The 21,430-nt window shown below is 39.5% G+C and overlaps 1 protein-coding gene across 1 annotated transcript in view; it reads left to right on the top strand.

The window, feature by feature from the left end:
* TTC27 (tetratricopeptide repeat domain 27) overlaps positions 1-21,430 on the top strand; it is a 114,342-nt gene that overhangs the window by 86,773 nt on the left and 6,139 nt on the right. Inside the window, exons 14-18 of the mRNA XM_066611559.1 lie at positions 1,584-1,682; positions 2,681-2,733; positions 6,297-6,462; positions 10,213-10,410; positions 20,023-20,134. Coding sequence (XP_066467656.1) covers positions 1,584-1,682; positions 2,681-2,733; positions 6,297-6,462; positions 10,213-10,410; positions 20,023-20,134 — 628 coding nt within the window. The remainder of the gene's footprint in view (positions 1-1,583; positions 1,683-2,680; positions 2,734-6,296; positions 6,463-10,212; positions 10,411-20,022; positions 20,135-21,430) is intronic.

The raw sequence follows: 21,430 nt of genomic DNA on the forward strand, positions 1-21,430 counted from the left end.
AAAGTATCATGTGAAATGACAACTCTTCCATACAAGAATATATCTGATCACTTTTCATATTTTTATCAATAGATGGTACAGAGTTGAAATCAGAACAAAAATTGCTTTTTGATAGGCATAAAATGTGGTTCTACAGCAGCTTTTTTGTTTTATATATCAGATTTAATTATGTTTTATGTCTATATAAAGTTTCACAATCAAACTGGCAAAATTAAAGGAAAAGAAGCCACATAAAAGTTCTTCAAAAGTCCTTCAACAGACTTGCCACAATAATTCAGGCTGCACCCTGTACACACTTATCTGGAAATAAGGCACTTTGAAATCAGTGGAGCTTTTATATGCATTAACCTGCACTGTTAAAATTGAGACTTTTACATAGATGTTCTAGTCCTGGCATTTTATACCTTTCTGCCCAGGTTCTTGAATGACCTATCTACTTTTCGTAGCAAGAAACAACCTTTGCGCATATTGTGGCAAGGAGCAGAATATTTCTGTGTTTCATACATCAGTAAAAACTTTGGAATCAAGAATCCTTAAAGTAAGAGTTCAGACGTTTGTTTTTATGAATGCCTGGGCCTTGTGGTTATAGAGAATAGCCTAAAAACATGGTGGCAGTATTTGCTTTCAAGAAAAAACAACAAAACACCTATTTCTGGCTAGAATTTTCCAGCAAGCCAGGAATTAAAACTTCTGCTCTACACAGTCTCTCTGACATTTTCTACACAGTTACATACTGGCTATGTTTTTCTTCATCCATTCATCATAACAAAATCCTGTGAAACCTCCTGAACTTCTCAAGTAAAAGAAATTTTAGTCAAAAGCAATCATACTTAATTATACAATTTATTCTGAATGCAGAACCTTAGTTTTTCCTTGCAGAATATGGACTGGAATCTTTTTTTGTGTGTAGTTATTTGCCCACAGGGGCACCAAGCTCTGCATTAGAACTTCATGTTTAAATGTTTTTATTATTTCTGTGTGACAAATGGTATTAAGTCAGTCTCAAGGAATGAGACAGTGCAGGGGAGATCTTTTTATTGGGCCAATTTTTTTTTTACCCTTGAATAGTTGGTCAGTGAGGTTACACATTTTCTTTAAAGGAGGCATACCATTAAGCATTTATAAGGTTATCCTCCTGTCTGAAGTTTTTGTTAGGACTGGTTCAACACTCAGTTTTGCTTGCACGTTCTGCTCTTCGAGTGTCTCCTGGGGTCAAGTTTGTATGAAGAATGTCTCATACAAACTGAAATTTCTAGGAATTCAGCTGCTTCTTTTTTTGACCATTTCCACAAGACAGAGCAACATGGTCGTCATGTTCTGTGAGCATAAGCTTTGCCCCCCACCCCAAAGGTGGTAGCTGCATTCTTGGAAAGCCCAGTTTCCAAGATGTTCTCTGCACTCCATGCCTGTGGAGACAAACATAACCCTGTGAACCAGCCAGTGGAGCCTCACTGATCAGACATGGGTTTACAACATGCACACACACAAATCAAACCAAGAAGAACAGTGCTTGGCTTTGTGTATGAATGTAGCACAGTGAAACAGTATTATTAGTTTGCTTCCTTTGTTTTGTTTGTTTTCAGCTGGGTGTGTGGTTTTCCTTGGGTTGTGCCTACTTGGCTCTGGAAGATTATGAAGGTGCTGCTAGAGCTTTTCAGCGCTGTGTGATGTTGGAGCCTGATGTGAGTACAATGGATCTTAGAAACACTCTTGTTTTGCTTTTAATAAAACTTTTTCTTGGCTATCATCTTTACATATTTACAATGTAAGGAGTTAATTCAAAAAGTCTGTATTGTGTGTGAGATGGCTTTTAAAAGGATACCATCTATCACTGGACACAGCTGCCAACATGTGGGGGAACTGACATAGCCCAGTTCACTCTCCTCCTCATCCTAGTACACATGTACCTGAGAAGGCAAAGTCATTTCCAGGAGCAGGAGGTCTATCTGTATGTCTCATATGCTCATCTTTGCAAAGATGGATAACATCCTAACCTTTTCATTATTTTAAAAATTGTAATGTCATAAAACAGTGGTTTCCAAATTTATTTTCTGTAAGAATTTCCTACAGTGGTTAGTGCTTAATCACAGAGCCCTTCAATCCATATTTGAGAAAGTATCCTTTTTGATTTTCTAATGGTTTAAGTAGAACTACTTTGTAAGTAAAGAATTCATCACTGGGCTATTCTTCCAAATTATGTAACATTCATTGTCATTCAGAAAAACTTTGCCAGATCTGTACTCTTCTAAAGCCTCACAAGCCCTCCAAAGCAATGGAATATTAGTTTCCTCTTGCTATTTCCTACCACAAGTTTTCCTTTTGCCCTAATTTTCTACCAGTTGACATATATAACAAATTTCCTTAGAACAGGCAATATGCTGGAATGTAAGGCATCCCTACCAAGCACAACCCAATCAAAGTTAAGCATTTCAGTGGGTACAAACTTAAAATGCTAATGATATCACTGGGAAATCAATTGAGTTAAAAGTGACTAACTTTGGATGGCTCGTGCCTATTGGCTGGTGAAGGAATTTTAACAAGTTTTTACGAATATCTGAATGTTTTACATATATGATCAACATGTGCAGGTAAAAATTCAAATAATATTTCAGTTGTTAAATATTTGTCCTTACTACAGGTCAACTTACTCTCTTTTTTTGTGTCTGTGTTTTGACTGCAGAATGCTGAAGCTTGGAACAATTTATCAACTGCATATATTAGATTAAAACAGAAGTAAGTACATCAAAGGGATCAGTCTCCAGAGCTTCCAAAATAAACTGTACTCGTTTCCTTTCTCTTCCACCCAATAGCTCCTAACTCCTGAACTTCCTACCCTTGTGGTCAGGTTTATGATTCTCCAGTTCAAGCTTTCAATTTGGCTTCCTATTGTGGTTATCAGAAAGTTAGAGGTGATAGCATTAAAAATCTTTTAGAAAGAAGAAACAAATATTTATCCATCCCCAGAAGTGACAATCTGTAATTTGTTATACAAGATCTCATTACAGTTTTTGTACTTCCCCATGGCTCTTTGATTTGCAGACAACACCATGCTCTGCATTCCATCCTTTACAAACTTGAGAACTGTAAGGGCAAGTTGTAATAGGAGTAGTACCTACATATTATGAAACATTCTCTCAAGTGGAGTGCATTTGACCCCTTTTATGATTTTTAGTTGCCAGCTAAAAATCTGGGGTAATGGTGGTTGTTTTGCAGGCTTAGCTGTGTTGGTTTTTAATACTGTGTTGTCATTAACTGTGAGATTCCTAGCTGAGTGTTCTATGACTATTTGTTGTAAAACTGTTACAGCATTATTATGAGTTGCATTTTTTATGTTGCAAGCTGCTTCGGGAGACATGAAAAACAGCAGAGCATGAAACATAAAAAATATTTAGATAATTTCATTCTTCCTAAAAAGGAAATGGGAACTAAGGGCCCAATCTTAAAGGCCCATTGTGCTGGTACTGAGCTCCAGCACAGGCACTAGGTGTCATAAACATGCTGTAAATTTTACGGCACCGCGGGAGGAGGAAGTGGCAGTACTGGACCCAGTGCTGGAAGGAGGATGCCACATGGCTACCCGGAGGCGAGTGAGATTGCCGGGTGAGCTTTTGGGGCAGGGTGGGAGAGGAATTGGAGCAGGAGGGTTTGGGACCGGCAGAGGGTGAAAAGCCTGACATGGAGTTTCTCAAGTCTGCACCGGCAAAATAGCTGGTACAGACATGAGAAACTCCATTGTGAGGTCTGCGCCCTTACTCGGGGGAAGGGGATAAACATGCCCCTGAGGAGATCTCCAGCAGCTTCCCTACACCTGCAGGATACAGCTATCACCATTTTAGTGCCTCTGTTCTTCCAGGTGCCAGGAAGCTTAGGATTGGGCTGTAAATTTAAATGCAATCCATTGAAAACATGATATGGTTAAAAGTCTCTTGAATATTGTACTGTATAGATCTTCAGATATTCAAGGGAGAAATAGGCACTTCATGAAAGCAGATGGGTACCAAGGTACATAATAAGTTGCTTGTTCTCTGGACTGAGCCACTAATAAATCTTGGGAAAGGAACTGATTTCTTAGCTCTGTATGCAGTATGCGTAGTAATGCATGGTGTGGATACCTTTTTTGATTTTATAGTTCCCTCAGAAGTTCAGTATCATAAGTAAGTTGTCAAGATAATTTTTGTTTCCTTGGACTATGTCCCATTAATCTGCCAAAAAGAATGCAACTTTAGAAAACAAAGAAGAAAAATGAAAGGATTTTTTTGTTTTGTTTTTAGTGGCTTGAATCCCCCCCCCCCATTTATCTTCTTTTTGGAAACAAACTGAAAATAGGAAAGCTGTTAGTGTTCACATCGTTGTGAACACATAAAACAAATTGCCATGAACGTGCATTGAACCACATGCCATAAATAAGTTCAAGAGATACTTAGACATATTTATAGAACATATAGACTGAAAGATGCAGTTGCTACAAGGAAAACAAAATAGATGTAAGGAGATACAAGTCTGTTTGTTCAAGTGTCCTTTTCAGAATAAATGTCATTCAGTGACTTACAATCTTTATGTGGAAGAATACTGGAGAATTTTTACAACTAGTTATCAAAGTGAAGAAAATCAGACTAGAATATTGAATTATACCATTTTTACTTCACTTTGAAATAAATCACCTCAGTCTTCTGTTTTTGAGACTGTGTGTATGTTCTGAAAGTATATTTTTTCTTGTTTTCAAGAAAATCTACTTTTTAGAAATAATGTTTCTTTATCTGAAGATGGGACAGACTTGTAACAAGACAAGAAACTTGTCTTGATTCTCTTTCTGGATTATTATGTTCCAGTGTGCACTTGGAAAAATTGAGGTGTTCGTTAATAAGAATGACTTTCTGTTCTTGCTTTTTCCCTTCAATCCAGCTTTTATTCACAGCTTACAGGGCAAGATCTATGATAACACAGTTCTACACACATTTTGTTGTCTTAAAAGTCAGAGGAAGCTGCTTGAATCAGCATATAAGGTGGCTATGCCATGCCCCCAAAACTAGAGCCAATTGGGCAAAACTGGTGCAGTTTTTTTATTTAGCTTCCGAAAAAAATCCTAAATTTGTTTGAACATCCTTGGCAACTAAAAAAGGTGTGTGTTTTTTAGGCCTGTGTAATTTATTTTGAATACTTTAATCTTAGCTTTTTGACAAAATACAGGAAAACAACAAAACAAATTGGCTCTTTAACTCTGTTGTGAAATTTCACCACTTGTCCACGTTTGTTGCATAATGCCTTCAGTCACAGATTGTGTAGTGTAAAGATAGCATGAAATTCACATGTTCAACTGAATCAAGACTTTTACCATTTACTCAAGAATTACAATGTACAGTGAAAACAAACTTAAAACCCATATCTAGCAGTGTGATTCAGGGCACAAGCCTAACCAGATCTACTCAGAAGTCCTATTTTGTTTGATGAGTCTTACTCTCAGGAAAGTGTGGTTAGGACTGCAGCCTAAGGGTACAATCCTGTACACATTTGCCTGGAAGTAAGTCCCATTGAACATAATGGCGCTTACTTCTGAGTATAACATGCATAGGATTGTGCTGTAAAATAGCAAGGAAAATGTTCTTAAGTGCTGTATTAAATGACTTTTCTGAAAGAAAAATGATTTTAACGAAATGGTCTGCTTGTTGCTTCTTTTGTTTTGTTTTTCCTTACTAGGTGAATGGATTTTTTCCCCCAGGTTTTTTTCCCCGAGTATCCATTACTTGAAAACAGAATGGTAGTTTTGTAGGAAAGCCAATGACATAATCTGGACCTAGTCAAAACCCTTTTGCCATAAAATGCAGGCCCACATGTGAGCTGCTTTCCTGAGGAGCAATTCCACACACTATTGTGTAGTGTTTTGAGTGATGCCATCACAGGATCAGGGCAGTTGTGAGATCTTTCCCATGCAACTGGCTTCTTTCTAGTTGGTTTCTAATTAGTAGGAAAGACTTACATGAATTGTCTCACTCACTTGGTTGCCAATTCATGAGCTTTCCCCAGCTGTATGAGGTTGCTCCTCAAAGAAGCAACTGGCCCATCCTTGTGACCACATGTAGATAGATATCTGAGAACAAAATCAAGGCTATGGTGGAAGTGGGCTGATATAAAGGAGAGAGAGTGGTCACTTTTGTTAAAGCAGAAGACTCTTAACTACTGCAAGATTGATCTTTTGCTTTCTAAATGCAATGTTAAATTTTGAAGACCCTAAGAAAGCAAATAAGGAAAACTTTGACAAAACAAAATGCTTCTTCTTTTTTTTATGTGCTTTTAACTAGAATCAAAGCATTCCGGACCCTTCAGGAAGCTCTGAAGTGTAACTATGAGCATTGGCAGATTTGGGAAAATTACATTCTCACCAGCACAGACATTGGAGAGTTTTCCGAAGCTATCAAGGCTTATCACAGGCTTATGGACTTACAAGAAAAGTACAAAGATGTCCAGGTGGGATGTGTGTGTTTTATGTTAAGGTGTCCAATAAACAATTTCAAATGTGGTTTACAAAAATAAATCCAGTTTAAGTCATACTTCATTAAATGGACTATCTCTCCTTTACAATGAAGTTGCAAAATATCTGTTTCCACCTAAAGAGAGATACAGTAACTTCAAGCAGTATCAAGATCTAATGAAAACTGCACATTCAGACAATCTCCAGTCATGTTTGGAAGGCATAGGGAAGGCAGTGGGAAGTGGATATATCTTTTTTCTTCCTCTGCTGAGCAGTTTCAGTGAGAATGGAAATGCTACCTTTTAGTCTTCCCTCTGCTTTGAGCCTGGTAGCTCTTATGTACAATTGGGATAGAGGAAGAGACTAATCCCTTATATTGTGGAAAAACTGTGGTGTAATAGTACATTTCAATAACTAAGTAAGCAAAATAGTCAAAAGAGGAAAGCAAGACTCTCTTTACCTGTATCTTCCTCTGTATGCCAAGACTGGTGGGCACAAGTTTTAAAAAGGGCAAAAAAAAGTGTCTTCTTGTTGGCCAGAAGACAAAAATTATGTTGTGGCCTGATGTTCCCCAAGAGGTTTTAGTTGGTATTCCTGGCCTTAGAAAATGTTTTAATCTACTGCTCAGAAAAGAGTGGGAAGTATGTTAATATATGGATTAACACAGAAGCAGAGTAGGCATTTACCACTGCAATATTCAGAATGTGTTAGGCATACCTGCACAGGCATACTGTCCTGCTTCTCTGGCTTAGGAATGTATTTGTTTTAGTTTCCTCCATATGTTGTCTTCAAGATGTACACTGTGTGCTAAAAACATTTTGGCAAGAACAAAGTCGCAGTTCAAAAGAAATGTGTTTGACCTCAAGGTTAGGAATGATCAGGTGCTACTTAAATCTAAAAGGCGCTTCAGGAGGGACATGATTGAGACATACAAAATTATGCAGGGGATGGACAGAGTGGATAGAGAGATACTCTTTTCCCTTTTACCTAATGCCAGAACCAGGGGACATCCACTAAAATTGAGTGTTGGGAGAGTTAGGACAGACAAAAGAAAATATTTCTTTACTCAGCGTGTAGTTAGTCTGTGGAACTTGCTGCAGAATGCGGTGATGGCATCTGGCCTAAATGCCTTTAAATGGGGATTGGACAAATTTCTAGAGGAAAAGTCAATCATGGATTACAAGCCATAATGTATACAGGTCCAGCCTTGTTATACACAAATTTTTTATACACGGATTTGACTCAACACAAATGGCCACTGCAAATAAGAAGGAATGTGCTGATCCCTGGAGAAGGGGAAAAATGCATCCCTTTAAAATCAGTTTAAAAAACTGAACTGTCCTTTAACAATAGGCTCCTTAATGAGAGAGAGAGGGCAGCTGGCTTACAATCCATCAATCTTTCTCTCTCCAGGCGACCCCTCCCTTCCCCCTGAGCACATGAAAGCTCATGCAACAGCAGCTGGTCAATGTTAAGATGCTATGCAAGAAAAGCTTCAACTGTTCTGTGGGCTTTGAAGTATTTTACTTCACAACACTGTATGACTTTATTTGGGAGAGGGGTTTAGATGAATATGTGTTTGAAATGAGATTTATGGAATACAAGCTCTAGCAAAGGACATTCCACAATATAATCTTTCCATATAAAGTGCCTTTTATGTGGCTCATATATTGAAATTTTTGTGATGTAGAAGCAAAATGTGTTTCCTTTTTGATTTTAGAAAGTAATTTCAGAGGTGAGGTGGAAGCAGAGTTAATGGGTTCCGGAGAACCTGTGCTGACTAATGACCATTTCCTTGTTTTTAAACTTTTATTTGGGGTGGCATTTTACAGCATGGTACTTTCTAGGCTGTTGGCTTATCATGTGACAACTGAGCTCTAAAGCCATTTTCCCCTTCCTGACTTTTGTCAACTTTGCTGAGCATCAAGGCAGCTTGTGAACATGTTTTGACAGGCTGCATTTTATATCAAAGGGGCTTTAGAACTGTACAGTGATTACTAATAACAGCTAAAAGGTTTGAAAGTAGGGTTTTTATATTTGATAAATTCAGAAGCAAGAACAAAAATGTTTAGGGAAGTGGTGAAGAGGAGTGACCAGTGGAGTATTGTGTGCTGAGTTTCTGTGATGATCTTCATATGACCTCTTAGGGAAACATGTAAATGAATATAGAAGTTCATTTTCTTTATAACTCTTGCACCCGAAACTGGATGCATGATTGACTTCACAGGGAGAATTTATTTATTTATTAGATTTATATTCCGCCTTTCTCCCCGAAGGGCATCCAGGGCAGTATTTATTTATTTATAAGATTTAATAGAGAACATGTTATAACTTAAATGCTTCAAACTGAATTTGTCTATGAGATGATTGGCTGCCTTGTTAGGAGTCTAAAATTGAATTTAGGCTTCCCCGGGCCTTAGAATGCCTTGTAAGTCAAAATGTCACTTACAGTTTTCCACCAGAAACTGGAAGTAGTGTTTGTTTTGTTCAAATTGACCATTCTGAGCCTTGCACACGGCCTCTGCGGGGCTCAGAAAAGCCTCCAGAGTGCAGAAAAGCTGCACTCCCCTCATTCTGGAGGCTTGAAGAGTGGAGAAGATAGGAATCAGCGATAGACCATCATATACACAGTCCGTCGCTGGCTGAAACATCACTAAGCAACATTCATCTATAATCTGTCTTATATGTTTAAATGTTTCAAGAAGATTTTCTTGCAAAATTCTGCCTATGTGCGATATGCAGCTGTTTTGGAGAAGAGCCAAATGCATACTTCCTCCAATATTGATTTACTGCCCTTTTCCCACAGAGCTCGGCAACAGCAATCCTGTTAGGTAGATTTGGCTTTTAGAGACTACTTGCCACCAGCCGGCTTGTGAGATTCATGACTGAGAAGGGATCTAAATCTTTGTTTTCCACATTCAAACCCAAACTAACCTGGAGAAGAGTAGGCTGGGAGAGGGTCTGAGAACACTTTTCAATTACCTGAAGAGCTGTCTTGGAACAAATTTGAGGGTACCACTCTGAGGGTAGAACTGAATCAAATGAGTACAAACTGCTAGAGTGGAGATCCCAGTTGAACATCAGGAAAAAAAATCATTGACGGTAAGGGTGGTTCAGCATGGAATAGATTGCATAGGAAGTGGTGGATTCTCCCTTACTGGAGATCTTCAGCTGGAGATCTTCAAGCTGAGGCCCAACAGGCACCTGCTGGAGATGCTCTAGGAGGACTTCTTGCTACAAGCACGGAGTTGGACTAGATGGTCCAACTCAAGCCAACATGAGAGGTTGTGAACAGTGATGACTAGAATCCTAGAATTATTCTAGGATTCTAGCCGTCACTGTTCACAACCTCTTATGTTGGCCTGACAGACTTAATACGTATCTGAAGTATTTAAAGTTTTATCTATTTCAGTTATATTCTTTTGAGCTTGGGTAAGTAATTTAAGCAACAAGTATTTGGGGTTATGGTCTATTCAAGAAAAATATGTGGTCTAGGTAGTTTGGTTAATTCACATCAATTAACTGGTTTTTTCTGTGTATGTAAGCAGAGATATACAATGCTGCAGTTTTGCACGTATGTTGCCATCACTTTTCTTCCATTTGCATTTAATCATGTTATTAATTAATGGATTAACTTCACTGAATGAAAACATTAACTAATTATACTTTGAACCCACATGTTGGAGAGGGTTCACTAAGCTTTCTCATATGATCTAAGTTTGAATAAAAATTATCTTTTCTCCAAGATCCTTAAGATACTGGTAAAGGCAGTGATGGATGGGGTGACTGATCGTAATGGTGAGACGGCAATGAGGTTAAAAGGAAAAGTGCAGGTGCTTTTTGGCAGAGTAACTTCTAAACTGACGAGTGATGGAGAGGTCTGGAGGCTATATGCAAAGCTGTATGACAGTGGGCAGAATGATAACCATGAAGATATGGAAAAGGTAAGCCTTACTGGGGGATTTCTAAATCAGTGATTTATAGTCTTACCTGATATGAGAATTCTAATGCTTGTTTTGTGCCAGTGTCTCCCACCGATAACAAAATATTTTGCATCATAAAATTAAGCTAGTTCCATCAGTTTTCCATTTTTGACAACCTGATCAGTACTAGCTTCTTTTTTAAAAGTGATGGAAAAAACAATTGGAGGGTGGAGACTGTAAAATCTCCAGGTTGGGGATCTTAGAATAGAAAAGACTTTACATTTGAGATGGAGGTGAGATACAGTCTGAAGTAATTTCATATTGTGAAGTCATACTTATGAAGTTGCCAAGAGCAGCAGTTTTTAGTTTAAGCAATCAGAAGAACAGTCATCTTGCTTCATTTTACTAGTCTTAGATGTACCTAATTTTCTTTTAATTACTTGCTGTGTTCCTTTCTGTCCTGAGGAGGGGGGGCAAAATCCCCAGGGCCCAGGCTTCCAGGGAGCAGTGGCCATGACATGGAGTACGGGCTGTGTTTCCACTACAGCTTTAATCCACTTCTATTTCCCCAATGCATTCTGGCGACTGTAGTTTAAGGGTAGCTCTAACAGCTGTCAAATTCCTTAACAAACTATGGTCCCTCCATCCCCCCAAATGCATTGGGAGAATAGGAGTGCTGTAGTGGAAATGCAGCCCAGGCCTTCTCCATATGTACAAACATGGTATTCATACAACTTAAATATGGGAAAGTGAAACTTACTCCTTCAGACCAGAACTACTAGACCCAAGTAGTAGGTCACCCAGTTTAGTTTACAGAATACGCAGGCCCCAAAAGTCCCCTCCACCCCTTCTTCTACTGTGTATCTAGAGCACATGGCATTGGATCAAGTCTACATGTTTTGGCATTGTTTGAAGGTGAAATTAACAGTGTGGAGTAAAATTAAGTCTCTATTTCTCACAGAAGAGAAAAGAAAAAAGGGAAAAATGTTAAAAAATGTCAGGCAAGTTATTTGTTTCAAAATCATCACATAGTTACGAGGGTGATAGCGAAAGGCAGTTCTTACATGTCCACTCATTAGTATTAAAAGAAAAAGCAAATGAGAAGGACTTTGCTGTGATAGAAGAAAAGAAATACAGCAGCACTACTCCAAGTAAAACTGTTAAAGGGGAATGGGGATGAGAGAAGACCCTCTCACACTGGCTTGTATGGGAGGATACAGTCTTTCAGACAGCCTTGATGGCCAGTATTTCAGATGATATATTAAATATAAATTAATATTATGCTATGTTGTATGGAAGAGAGGCCCAACCAGGCGCCTTGCCCCTGGGGCCCAATGCCAGCTCTCAGCAGCCCTGGTTCCTTTTGAATAATAAAACTTTTACAAATTGATTTGCACATTTCATTTGCTCTTCCTTAACAATTCCTTAACAAACTATGGTCCCTCCGTCGTCTCCCCTGAATCACAGTGGCTGAAGCAGATTCAGATTTTGTTGCTAAGGAAGTAGTGCACTGGTAGAATACTTTCAGTCATCAAACTATGACAACCCAATGCAAAACAACCGTTGTACCACAGGGTGGATCTGTGATTGAGCTGTTCTGCAAGGTCAATCTGCTCCTGCAACACCACCTACTGATAAATGTTGCATTAACAGGTATCTGATAGAAATAATTATGGCACTGCCCACCCACCACCCACCCCCGATATGGAGAGCTTGGAGGAAAGCATATAGATGAACTGTGAGGGAATGAGGGAGGACTGGCAGGCATAAAGGAAAATGTAACAAAGAAATGATAAGAAAGATATGAGAAAGGAGATGCTTGGGAGAATGTTGGACATGAAAAGCAAAACTAGCCAGTTAGATAGGTGTGGGAGAAAGGGTAAGGGGGATGAACAGGAGATCAGTCATGAAAAAGAAAAATGAAGATAACAGACTTAATACATTTCTTCCTATGCCGCTGTTTGTGTGTCAACTCTGCTTTGCAAATTCAGTCTAGAATTTTTGTTGTCTTTGCATTTAACATAAATATTCTTTGTTTCCCTTAAAAGAAATCCTTGAGAGCTAGTCTTTTTTTTTTTCCTTCACATTTCTCCTCCTAGACCCCTGCATCCAGGGAAGACAGCTTTTGGTTTTCTCAGGTAGCTGTCAGGGGCTAGCCCACCCAAGAGCCCCTGACTTACCTGTGGGGGCAGCACCCAACCCCAAATTGTCCAAATTGTCCTCCAAGAGCACAGACAGACCTGTGCTACTTCGGCCACCTCTGGAGGGCCACCGGGAGACAGCAGGCACTCGCTGAGCCAGGGCCTCCAACTGCAGTCCCAGTAGGGAAGTCTGGCAAGGCGCAACCTCCCCGACTACCTTCCACAGCTGACCAAGGCCCCCCTTCAACCAGGACAGGCAGCGGGAGGAGTGGCCACTGCTCACTCCCTGCCTGCCGCCAGGATGCCAGAAGCCTTGCGGCTTCCCAGGACAACCCCGTGCTGATGACCTTGCCAGTTGGAGAAGCCTGCGGTGGGCCTCTCCCTCTGGGCGAGGCAGCTGCATTGTGGCAGCTGCGAGAGGACATCCCACACCTCCCCTTTGAGTTCCTGGCGCCACCCTAAAGAGCCGTGCCTCACAGTTTGAATAACACTGCCCTAGCCTCTTTCCCTGTATAAATATATTTCCCTGTATAAATAATATTAATAAATTTATTAATAATAAATAATAGTATAAATAACCTTGGCATGTAATGGCAGAAGATGTAATTAAAATAGCTTTTCTGAAACTAGTAAAATCTAGATTTTCAGTACATCATACTTTTTTGTCTTCCTTATGTACCACTAATGGGATTTGGTGAGTAAGCATAAATGGATGTCCATTTCAGGGCTCAGAAATGCATAAAAATTTTTGCCATTGAAATTAATGGTAATTTCATTTTTGACTTGCAAGAATTAGCCTTACAAGGAGTTTTTCAGGAATAAATTACCCTTGTAAGGTGGGGAAGACTGTATTTCCAATGGATGGTCTGAGAAGTTCTATTCCTGCAACCCTGTAGAAGTTGAGTATGTCCCTGATCAACCTCTTGGGTTGGGCACCAGTGATATCCCACTCTTCCACTAGGTTAAGGAGTACTAATTTAAAATATATATGTTCATTATGTTTCCTATCAGTGACTGCTGCTCTACCACATATTTCTTCCTAGGAATCACCAAATCCTGTCCATTTTCATGGATTAATAGATCTGACCCTAAAAATATGCTATGAAGTCAATATAGGTTCATCCTATATTAAATCCGAAATTAAATCCGAAATTAAATCCGGATAAGACAGAGGCTCTCCTGGTTAGGAAATCCTCGATGCAGGTGCTGGACTATCGGCTTGCCCTGAATGGGGTTGCACTCCCTCTGAAGGAGCAGGTCCGCAGCTTGGGGGTCCACCTGGACTCGCAGCTGCTCCTGGATTCCCAGGTGGCGGCTGTGGCTAGGGGGGCCTTCGCTCAGCTTCGGCTGGTGCGCCAGCTGCGGCCGTACTTGGATCGTGCAGACCTGGCCACGGTGATCCATGCCTCGGTGACATCCAGATTAGATTACTGTAACGCACTCTATGTGGGGCTGCCCTTGAAGACGGTTCGGAAACTGCAACTAGTGCAGAATGCGGCGGCCCATGTGGTTACTGGAGGTAGGCGGTTCGACCCTGTCAGTCCGCTTCTCCAGCGGCTGCACTGGCTGCCCATTCGTTTCCGGGCCCAATTCAAGATGCTGGTATTGACCTTTAAAGCCCTATACTGCTCTGGACCAGGGTATCTTAGAGATCGCCTGCTCCCGTACAATCCGGCTCGCCCTCTCAGGTCATCTGAGAAGGCCTTTTTACAAGTGCCGCCGCCTAGGGAGGTACGTGGGGCGGCTGCAAGAAATAGGGCCTTCTCAGTAGTGGCACCAACGCTATGGAACTCCCTTCCCCTTGACTTAAGAATGGCTCCCTCTCTTGAGACCTTTCGGCAAGGCCTGAAGACCCTTCTGTTTAAACAGGCCTTCTGAGTTCTTGGCCTTTTAACATTTTTTAACATCTTTTAATATTTTTTTTTTACAGGCCTGATTCTTTTATGACTTGCTGCTGCTCTATGCTCTTTTTACCTATTTTTACTCTGACTGCTGTTTTTAGTATGTGTTAATATGTTTTTATTTGTTTTTAAATTGTTTTTAATATGTTGTAAGCCGCCTTGAGTCCCTTCGGGGAGAAAGGCGGGGTAGAAATAAAGTTATTATTATTATTATTATTATTATTATTATCCTGATTATCCATGGATTTGGAATCTGTGCATTTAACTCACTGTAACTGCAGTGGATGATCGGACCTGGGCTTCTGCACACTACCACAGGTGTAATCCAGTCATGTTCAGGAGGCTTTCTGAAGCCCATAGAGGCTGGCTTCAGAAAGGCCTCCAAAGGTGCCAGAAAGGTACTCCTGGTTTTTACTAAAATTGGAAGTACCTTTCTGACTCCTCTGAGGCATAAAAATCTTTTGGTTTTTACAAAAACTGGAAGTGCTTTTCCAGCACCTTCATAGGCCTTTCCGTGGGCCTCGCAATACCTCTGGACATGACCAGAGAACATCTCTGGTCACTTCCAGAGGTCATTTAGACCTGATCCACAGGTTTTGGCATCTGCAGGGGGTCTGGAAATGGATCCTTTGCTGATACTGAGGTCCAACTGAATTTGTAAACTCCCAGTGCCACATAATTTGGACTATCCAAAAAGAGTACTGAATAATGTGAACACAACATGAACATTTAGGTAGTGAGTTTGGGTTGATTCCCATTTGTGCAGGGAGAACACAGGGCTTTACTTTAGGTTCAGAATAAATTTGAGGCACATTTAGTAGGTATCAACTCCTCACCTGTACTGAAAAAGTAGGACTTGCTATCACACAATTGATACAACACTATCCTTACAACTAAATCAATTTGAAGTAGGTCGCATGCCAATTTATATACATGTGTGAAAGGCAATTCTGGATTATATCATAACTTCACATAGAACACAGCTCCATTGACAGAATCTCCTGCTTGTGGAGGGAGAGCTATGCTCATGCAAGGACCTCTTGCATAAGTGAAGCTCTCTTTCTATGAACAGAAGTAGCTTCTAATGTCATGCTGTCCTCTACACAAATTTACAATAGCGTCCCCAGTATATTGGCTCTATTGGCTGTCATCTGTTGGTAGAACCTTTTCTGTTCTCCTTATCTGCTTTGCCTTCCCTTCTCACCTGGCTCAAAAAGTGAAGATTGGAATGTGAGGAAAATCTGCATTATACTTTGTATAGTTGTACAGGTTCTTTAAAGATTGGCAGCAAAATATTTTGCTGGCTAGTTCAGATCTGTACGTGGAATGCTCCAACAACACAAAGCTCATCCTGTCCTTGAGCACTGTGCAAAGATTTTTTCCTAACCAAAGTGATCCTTCACAGTAGCTACATTGTTTGTCAGCATTTTTTTGACCTGACCTCTGTCTTCCCACCCTCATAAACTGGAATGTTTGTGAGCATTCAGTAGTGACATAGCTTTTTCTAGATCCATGGCAATGTGACTTTTCACCTTTTGTTTTTTTTCTTAAAACTGAACGTTAAGCTTTGTGTCCAAATTGGATACAGTAGTAGACTCGTCACTATGATGCATCTCCAAAAACTGATATCTTTTGATACAAACACAAAAAAAGCACAAGGCTCGTCTTTCGTGAAAACATACTTGCACCATGGGATTTAGTTACAGTATTCCACCCTTCTACTTTGTTATAAATCTGGTATAATTTTAAATATGTTATCAAATATTTTAGCAATTTATTTATTTATAATATTTAAAACAGTGTTTAACAATCAGAGACTTGGTTTCAAATTTCTGGGAGAGCAGCACCATTAGTTAGCATATTTATGAAACTTAAGCATATGAACATCTTCATTCAAAGAAAAATAAACTGTTTTATAAAATAAAATAAAGGGCACAATCCTAACCAGGTCTACTCAGAAGTAAGTCCTATTTTGTTCAATGGGGCTTACTCAGGAAAATGTGGTTAGGATTGCAGCCTCTTATAATGCTGCACCCTAAAATATCAAAGGCCCCAATCCTATACACAGTTTTCTGGGAATAAGCGCTGTTGAATACAAACTAACTAGCTTCTGAGTAAACATGTATAGGATTGCATTGTTAGTATATCTTAGTTTTTGCCACCTGAGGAAAATAGGAAGACAACACTGAAATAGCTTCCATCCTCTGCAGAATATTGCACTTTTAAAAAATCAGATGAACACACACACACACACACACACACACACACACAATAAATAAACTCAGAATTAGTTTCACACGCATCCTCAGTCTTAAAACAAAAACATACCTTTTCAGCTCCCCTACCCCAGCAGGAGACATCTTGCTTCAGGACAGAAAAGGTGCTCTGGTGGTTTGGCGCAGATCAGTCTAGTCCAGGATTCTTTGCAAGAATCTCACCAACCTGTAAGCAGTAGGTGATCCACCAGAAATTGGCCAGTGCGTTCTCCAGTGGACCACAACCTGTCTTCGACCCACTGTGTACTAAGAAGATGGCGTGCCATAATAATAACTCAGACCCATATTTGTACACACATTGTATTATCTTTCAGTTCGGACAAGGCTGTATGTATCTCTAAGTAGATTTTTGTTTGTGTTTTCTCCCCTGGGCCTTAACAGTACAGTAAAAGGACAATACAGAATAGGTATTTTTGTAGTATATTTGTTCTTACTGCTTTTATTTTACTGAAGAAAATGGAAAGACTACAAGCAGGCATTGCTTCTCAACACTGCAGCCAAGGTTATCTGATGTGCACTTCAGCTATTAAATCACAAGCTTTCCCTGGCAATTTTTCAAAAAACCCACATCATGTGAAATTGGTGTCAGACTCTGAATATAAAATGAATGTTTGCAACTTTCAAAACATTATAGAATGTGGCAATGGAAAGAGCTTTTTAGATTATCCTGACCCATTTTCATGCAAGAGCTTGTTCCCTTTTTGAATGTCTACAGACATTTCTTCTTCTCGGGGGGGGGGGGGGGGTGTAATTGCTAGCAACATGCAGTATACAACCTCTCCTTTTTTTAAAGAGCAGCATAACATGCAACCTAAATCATGTAGCTGTCACAAAAGTTTTCGTGGTATTCACCCATTTCCTTCATTGGCCTTGTCCAGCTGCAGGAAACGGGTTCAATGGCACAGAGCAAATGGCTGGCAGAAACCTGCTTCTCCCTACCCCCTTTGTATGTTGATAATATATTTCCATCTGTAATGGTAATTCACAGTTCAAGGGTACCCATTATGATGGAAGATTCCCAAGGAAGTGGAGGAAAAAGGAATTAATCATCTATTCCCCTAATTAGTTTTTAGAAACTAATACATTTTCAAGAACAGAATTCTGTTCTGATCCCAAAGCATTGTATTTCTTGCTGCTGTTTAAGCTACCATCTCTCCCTGCCTACAATTCACTGCTATTCTCTAAACACAGGCAATGCCAGTCAGCAATGTCAGTCAGTTTCATTTGCCTCTAACAAATGAAAACTTTCACTGTGCTTTTCAAAGGGAGAAACCTATTTTCCAATCCAGTTAACTTTTACGAAGGGTCAAAACCATATTTCATTTGATATTCCTTGGCTCACAAAGCTTTTGCAACCAAACTAATCAGTAAGATATTCATTTAACTTTGAAAACTGGATATTTGGTTGAATGTTACAAGTTGCTTCTGAGTTGTAATATTTAATGACCAGAATGAAAATCTGTAAAATGCTGGCATGAATCATATAGTGTATTGTTTTGAACACCTTACGTGAGATTTTATCTTCACTTTCACATAAAATAGTTTTTCAACTATCCAAAACGTCACTGCCCTCAGTACTATTACAGTTCCAAAATTATTTCTAAATTATATTTATACATACGTAAGAGAAACACACAAAAGCAGAAAATTGATGAATTGATAATACAATGAGATATAGCTAGCAATACATTTTAATAAAAACAAAACTAACAGTACAATCTTATGCATGTCTAATCAGCAGTTAGCTCCATTGAATTCAGTGGCCCTTACTCCCAGGAAACTATAACAACCTGAATTTCTTTGTTTGTCTTGTTGTGTAAGCTACTTTGTGAACTAATTTTGCTGAAAAGCAGTTTGTGATTATTCTTAATAAGCTTCCTCCCAATTGTACAGAAATGGTACTGAGAAAAGCAGTCATCCTCTGTCGACTTACTCTACTCTTTTTTTTCTGTGTTGATGGTTCTTGTTAATATCACACAGTCTAAATTTCTCATGAAAACTGCCATTAATTGTGATTCTTTATGAGTACCTAATGGCACTGAAATCTCTTATGGTGAAAACCCTTTTTATGCTGCATTGGTAGAGTAGAAAACCAGTTTATTTTAGACACAATGTGTCAGTAATGGCTATATGGTGGCGACTCCAGTGTTTTCTCAGTCATAAGGTTCATTTGAATTTCTCAGTCGTAAGGTTCAGTGTCTCCAAGTCTAAAGGAGTAAAATTGTGCACAGATCAAGACAAATAAAACAATATAAACCAACAACAGCATTAACAAACAAGTCACAATTCCTAGAACTAAGATGTTTCCTTGGGGAAGGGATTCCATAATAACTCCAGTTATCCTGAGAATGCCCTTCTTCAGGCCTCCATCAAATATACTTACTTGAACAATGAGAGCCACAGTAAGGTCCCTTCCACTGGGGTGGGTAAAACACGCTGAACTTTTTTGCTAAAAAAAGAGAGGGTCAAAATAGCACATGGAAAAGAATTCAGAAGCATACTGGATACTGAAGCATACTTTGTGCAGTTGAAAGAGCACAGACAGAAAGAGCACCTTGATGACAGCCTAGCAGCACCTTCTGGTCCAGCCAATGGCTTCTAAGCAAAATCATGCATTTTTAATCCTGTTGCATTCATGGGTTAAACACATCCTTTAATTTTTTACATTATCAGTAAGTCTTAAGGGCTTAAGTTGTTTCATTAGTGATTTTATTGAAAAATAATACCTTCATTTATGAAATGAAGTGTAAAAATGTGTTTTTATTTTTGCTTTGGTTCATTTGCATCTTCTTAGATTTTGGGCGATTACCATTTATTTTCTGTTTCTCAGAACCCCCATTAGTTTATCTTTCCAGGTTGAGGGACCAAGACAAAATGAAACTGGCATCTTAGTTCTCATATACGCTTCAGCAATTTATTGTGGTATGCATTCCTTATATGCAGAATGGCTCAAAATATTAAAATACTCGTGTTTTCCTGCTTTCATATGCATTTAATCATTGTGACCTAGCAAAATATGGGTCACATCCATCAGTCTAGACAGATTTTTAAAAGGTAAAAAAGTGTCTTTTAAACACGTGTTACTTATATGTCTGTCATACTTGAAAGGTAATAACAGCAAAAAACATCTGTGCTACAGCTGTTGAATAAAGTTGGTGTGGGGGGGAGAGGAACAATACCATCCAAACTGAGAAAAAAACGTATTGAAGACCAGAACCATTTTTAGAAGGTGACTGTCTTGCCTGCGTGCATTCGTATAAGCCAAATTGTGCCTGACTTCCAATGTTGTCTGAATTGTGTGTTCTGTATCTGCAGGCGCTGCAGTATCTCAGCAAAGCTCATAAATGTGAAATCCAATCCAAGCACTGGGACAAAAACATTTTCTCTTTTAAGGAAGTGGCAAAAGGTGCAATAGAGCTTGCACATGGTATGTTTTGTAAACTTCTTGCATATGTTGTTGTTGATTCCTTATTTAAGAAGGTTCGTTTCCTGAAAAGTCTATACATATATTCTTCCATATCCATTGATCACTTATATAATCTATAAACTGTAGGGGGGTGGAATTTATTTGAAGTCTGTTTTTACAGATAGGCTTTTGGTCAGTGAAGAATAATGGAACATAACTTATTCGTTGAGAATAATTTAAAACATTCTGAGAGGTTTCAGGGAAATAGAAATTAGGCTCTTGTCTTTTGGAAACAGAAGTTTATACTTGGTAGGAATGGATGAATAGTGGTGTTCTTCCAAGTACATCAGATGCTCCCACGAGCCCATGCCATCACACTGAATATCTTTCCTTGTAGATAGATCCTCTGTGCTCTCTCAGCTAAACTTCATGGCCCAACCCTATAAGGTTTACAGTATACCCATGAGATTTGCAGGACAATTTACAATGAATATTTTTCTTGTTGGCAAGTGGAGAATTATGTAGTGATGTCTTTCAAAGATGGCACATCCATGTTATTAAAACAAGCTGCCTGCTGGAGCAATTTGTTTAGAGCCCTCTAAAAAAATAAACATGTTTTTTATTCTGTACCAGTTGGTTTTAGCAGAAAGTTAGTTTCTGAAAGCCACTCAAGTAGCCTGTGATGATCAGGCGGGCAGTCAGCAAGGCAATAACCCAATCACCCTCTAATTACCTAACCAACTTCTGCTGCATTAATTTGCTCTCTCAGCCTGGGAGCCCACAGACCATACAACAGGTCAATTTGCACTTTGCCCTCCAAACCCTTGGATTCCCAGCCGGAGTCCCCACTCGGCTTGCAACAGGGTACCAGGCACAGTTAACATAAGAACATAAGAACAGCCCCACTGGATCAGGCCATAGGCCCATCTAGTCCAGCTTCCTGTATCTCACAGCGGCCCACCAAATGCCCCAGGGAGCACACCAGATAACAAGAGACCTCATCCTGGTGCCCTCCCCTACATCTGGCATTCTGACATAACCCATTTCTAAAATCAGGAGGTTGCGCATACACATCATGGCTTGTACCCCACAATGGATTTTTCCTCCAGAAACTTGTCCAATCCCCTTTTAAAGGTGTCTAGGGTAGACACCAGCACCACATCCTGTGGCAAGGAGTTCCACAGACCAACCACACGCTGAGTAAAGAAATATTTTCTCTTATCTGTTCTAACTCTCCCAACACTCAATTTTAGTGGATGTCCCCTGGTTCTGGTATTATGTGAGAGTGTAAAGAGCATCTCCCTATCCACTCTGTCC

This window comes from Tiliqua scincoides, chromosome 1 (assembly GCF_035046505.1).
Source record: "Tiliqua scincoides isolate rTilSci1 chromosome 1, rTilSci1.hap2, whole genome shotgun sequence".
Classification (NCBI taxonomy): Eukaryota; Metazoa; Chordata; class Lepidosauria; order Squamata; family Scincidae; genus Tiliqua; species Tiliqua scincoides.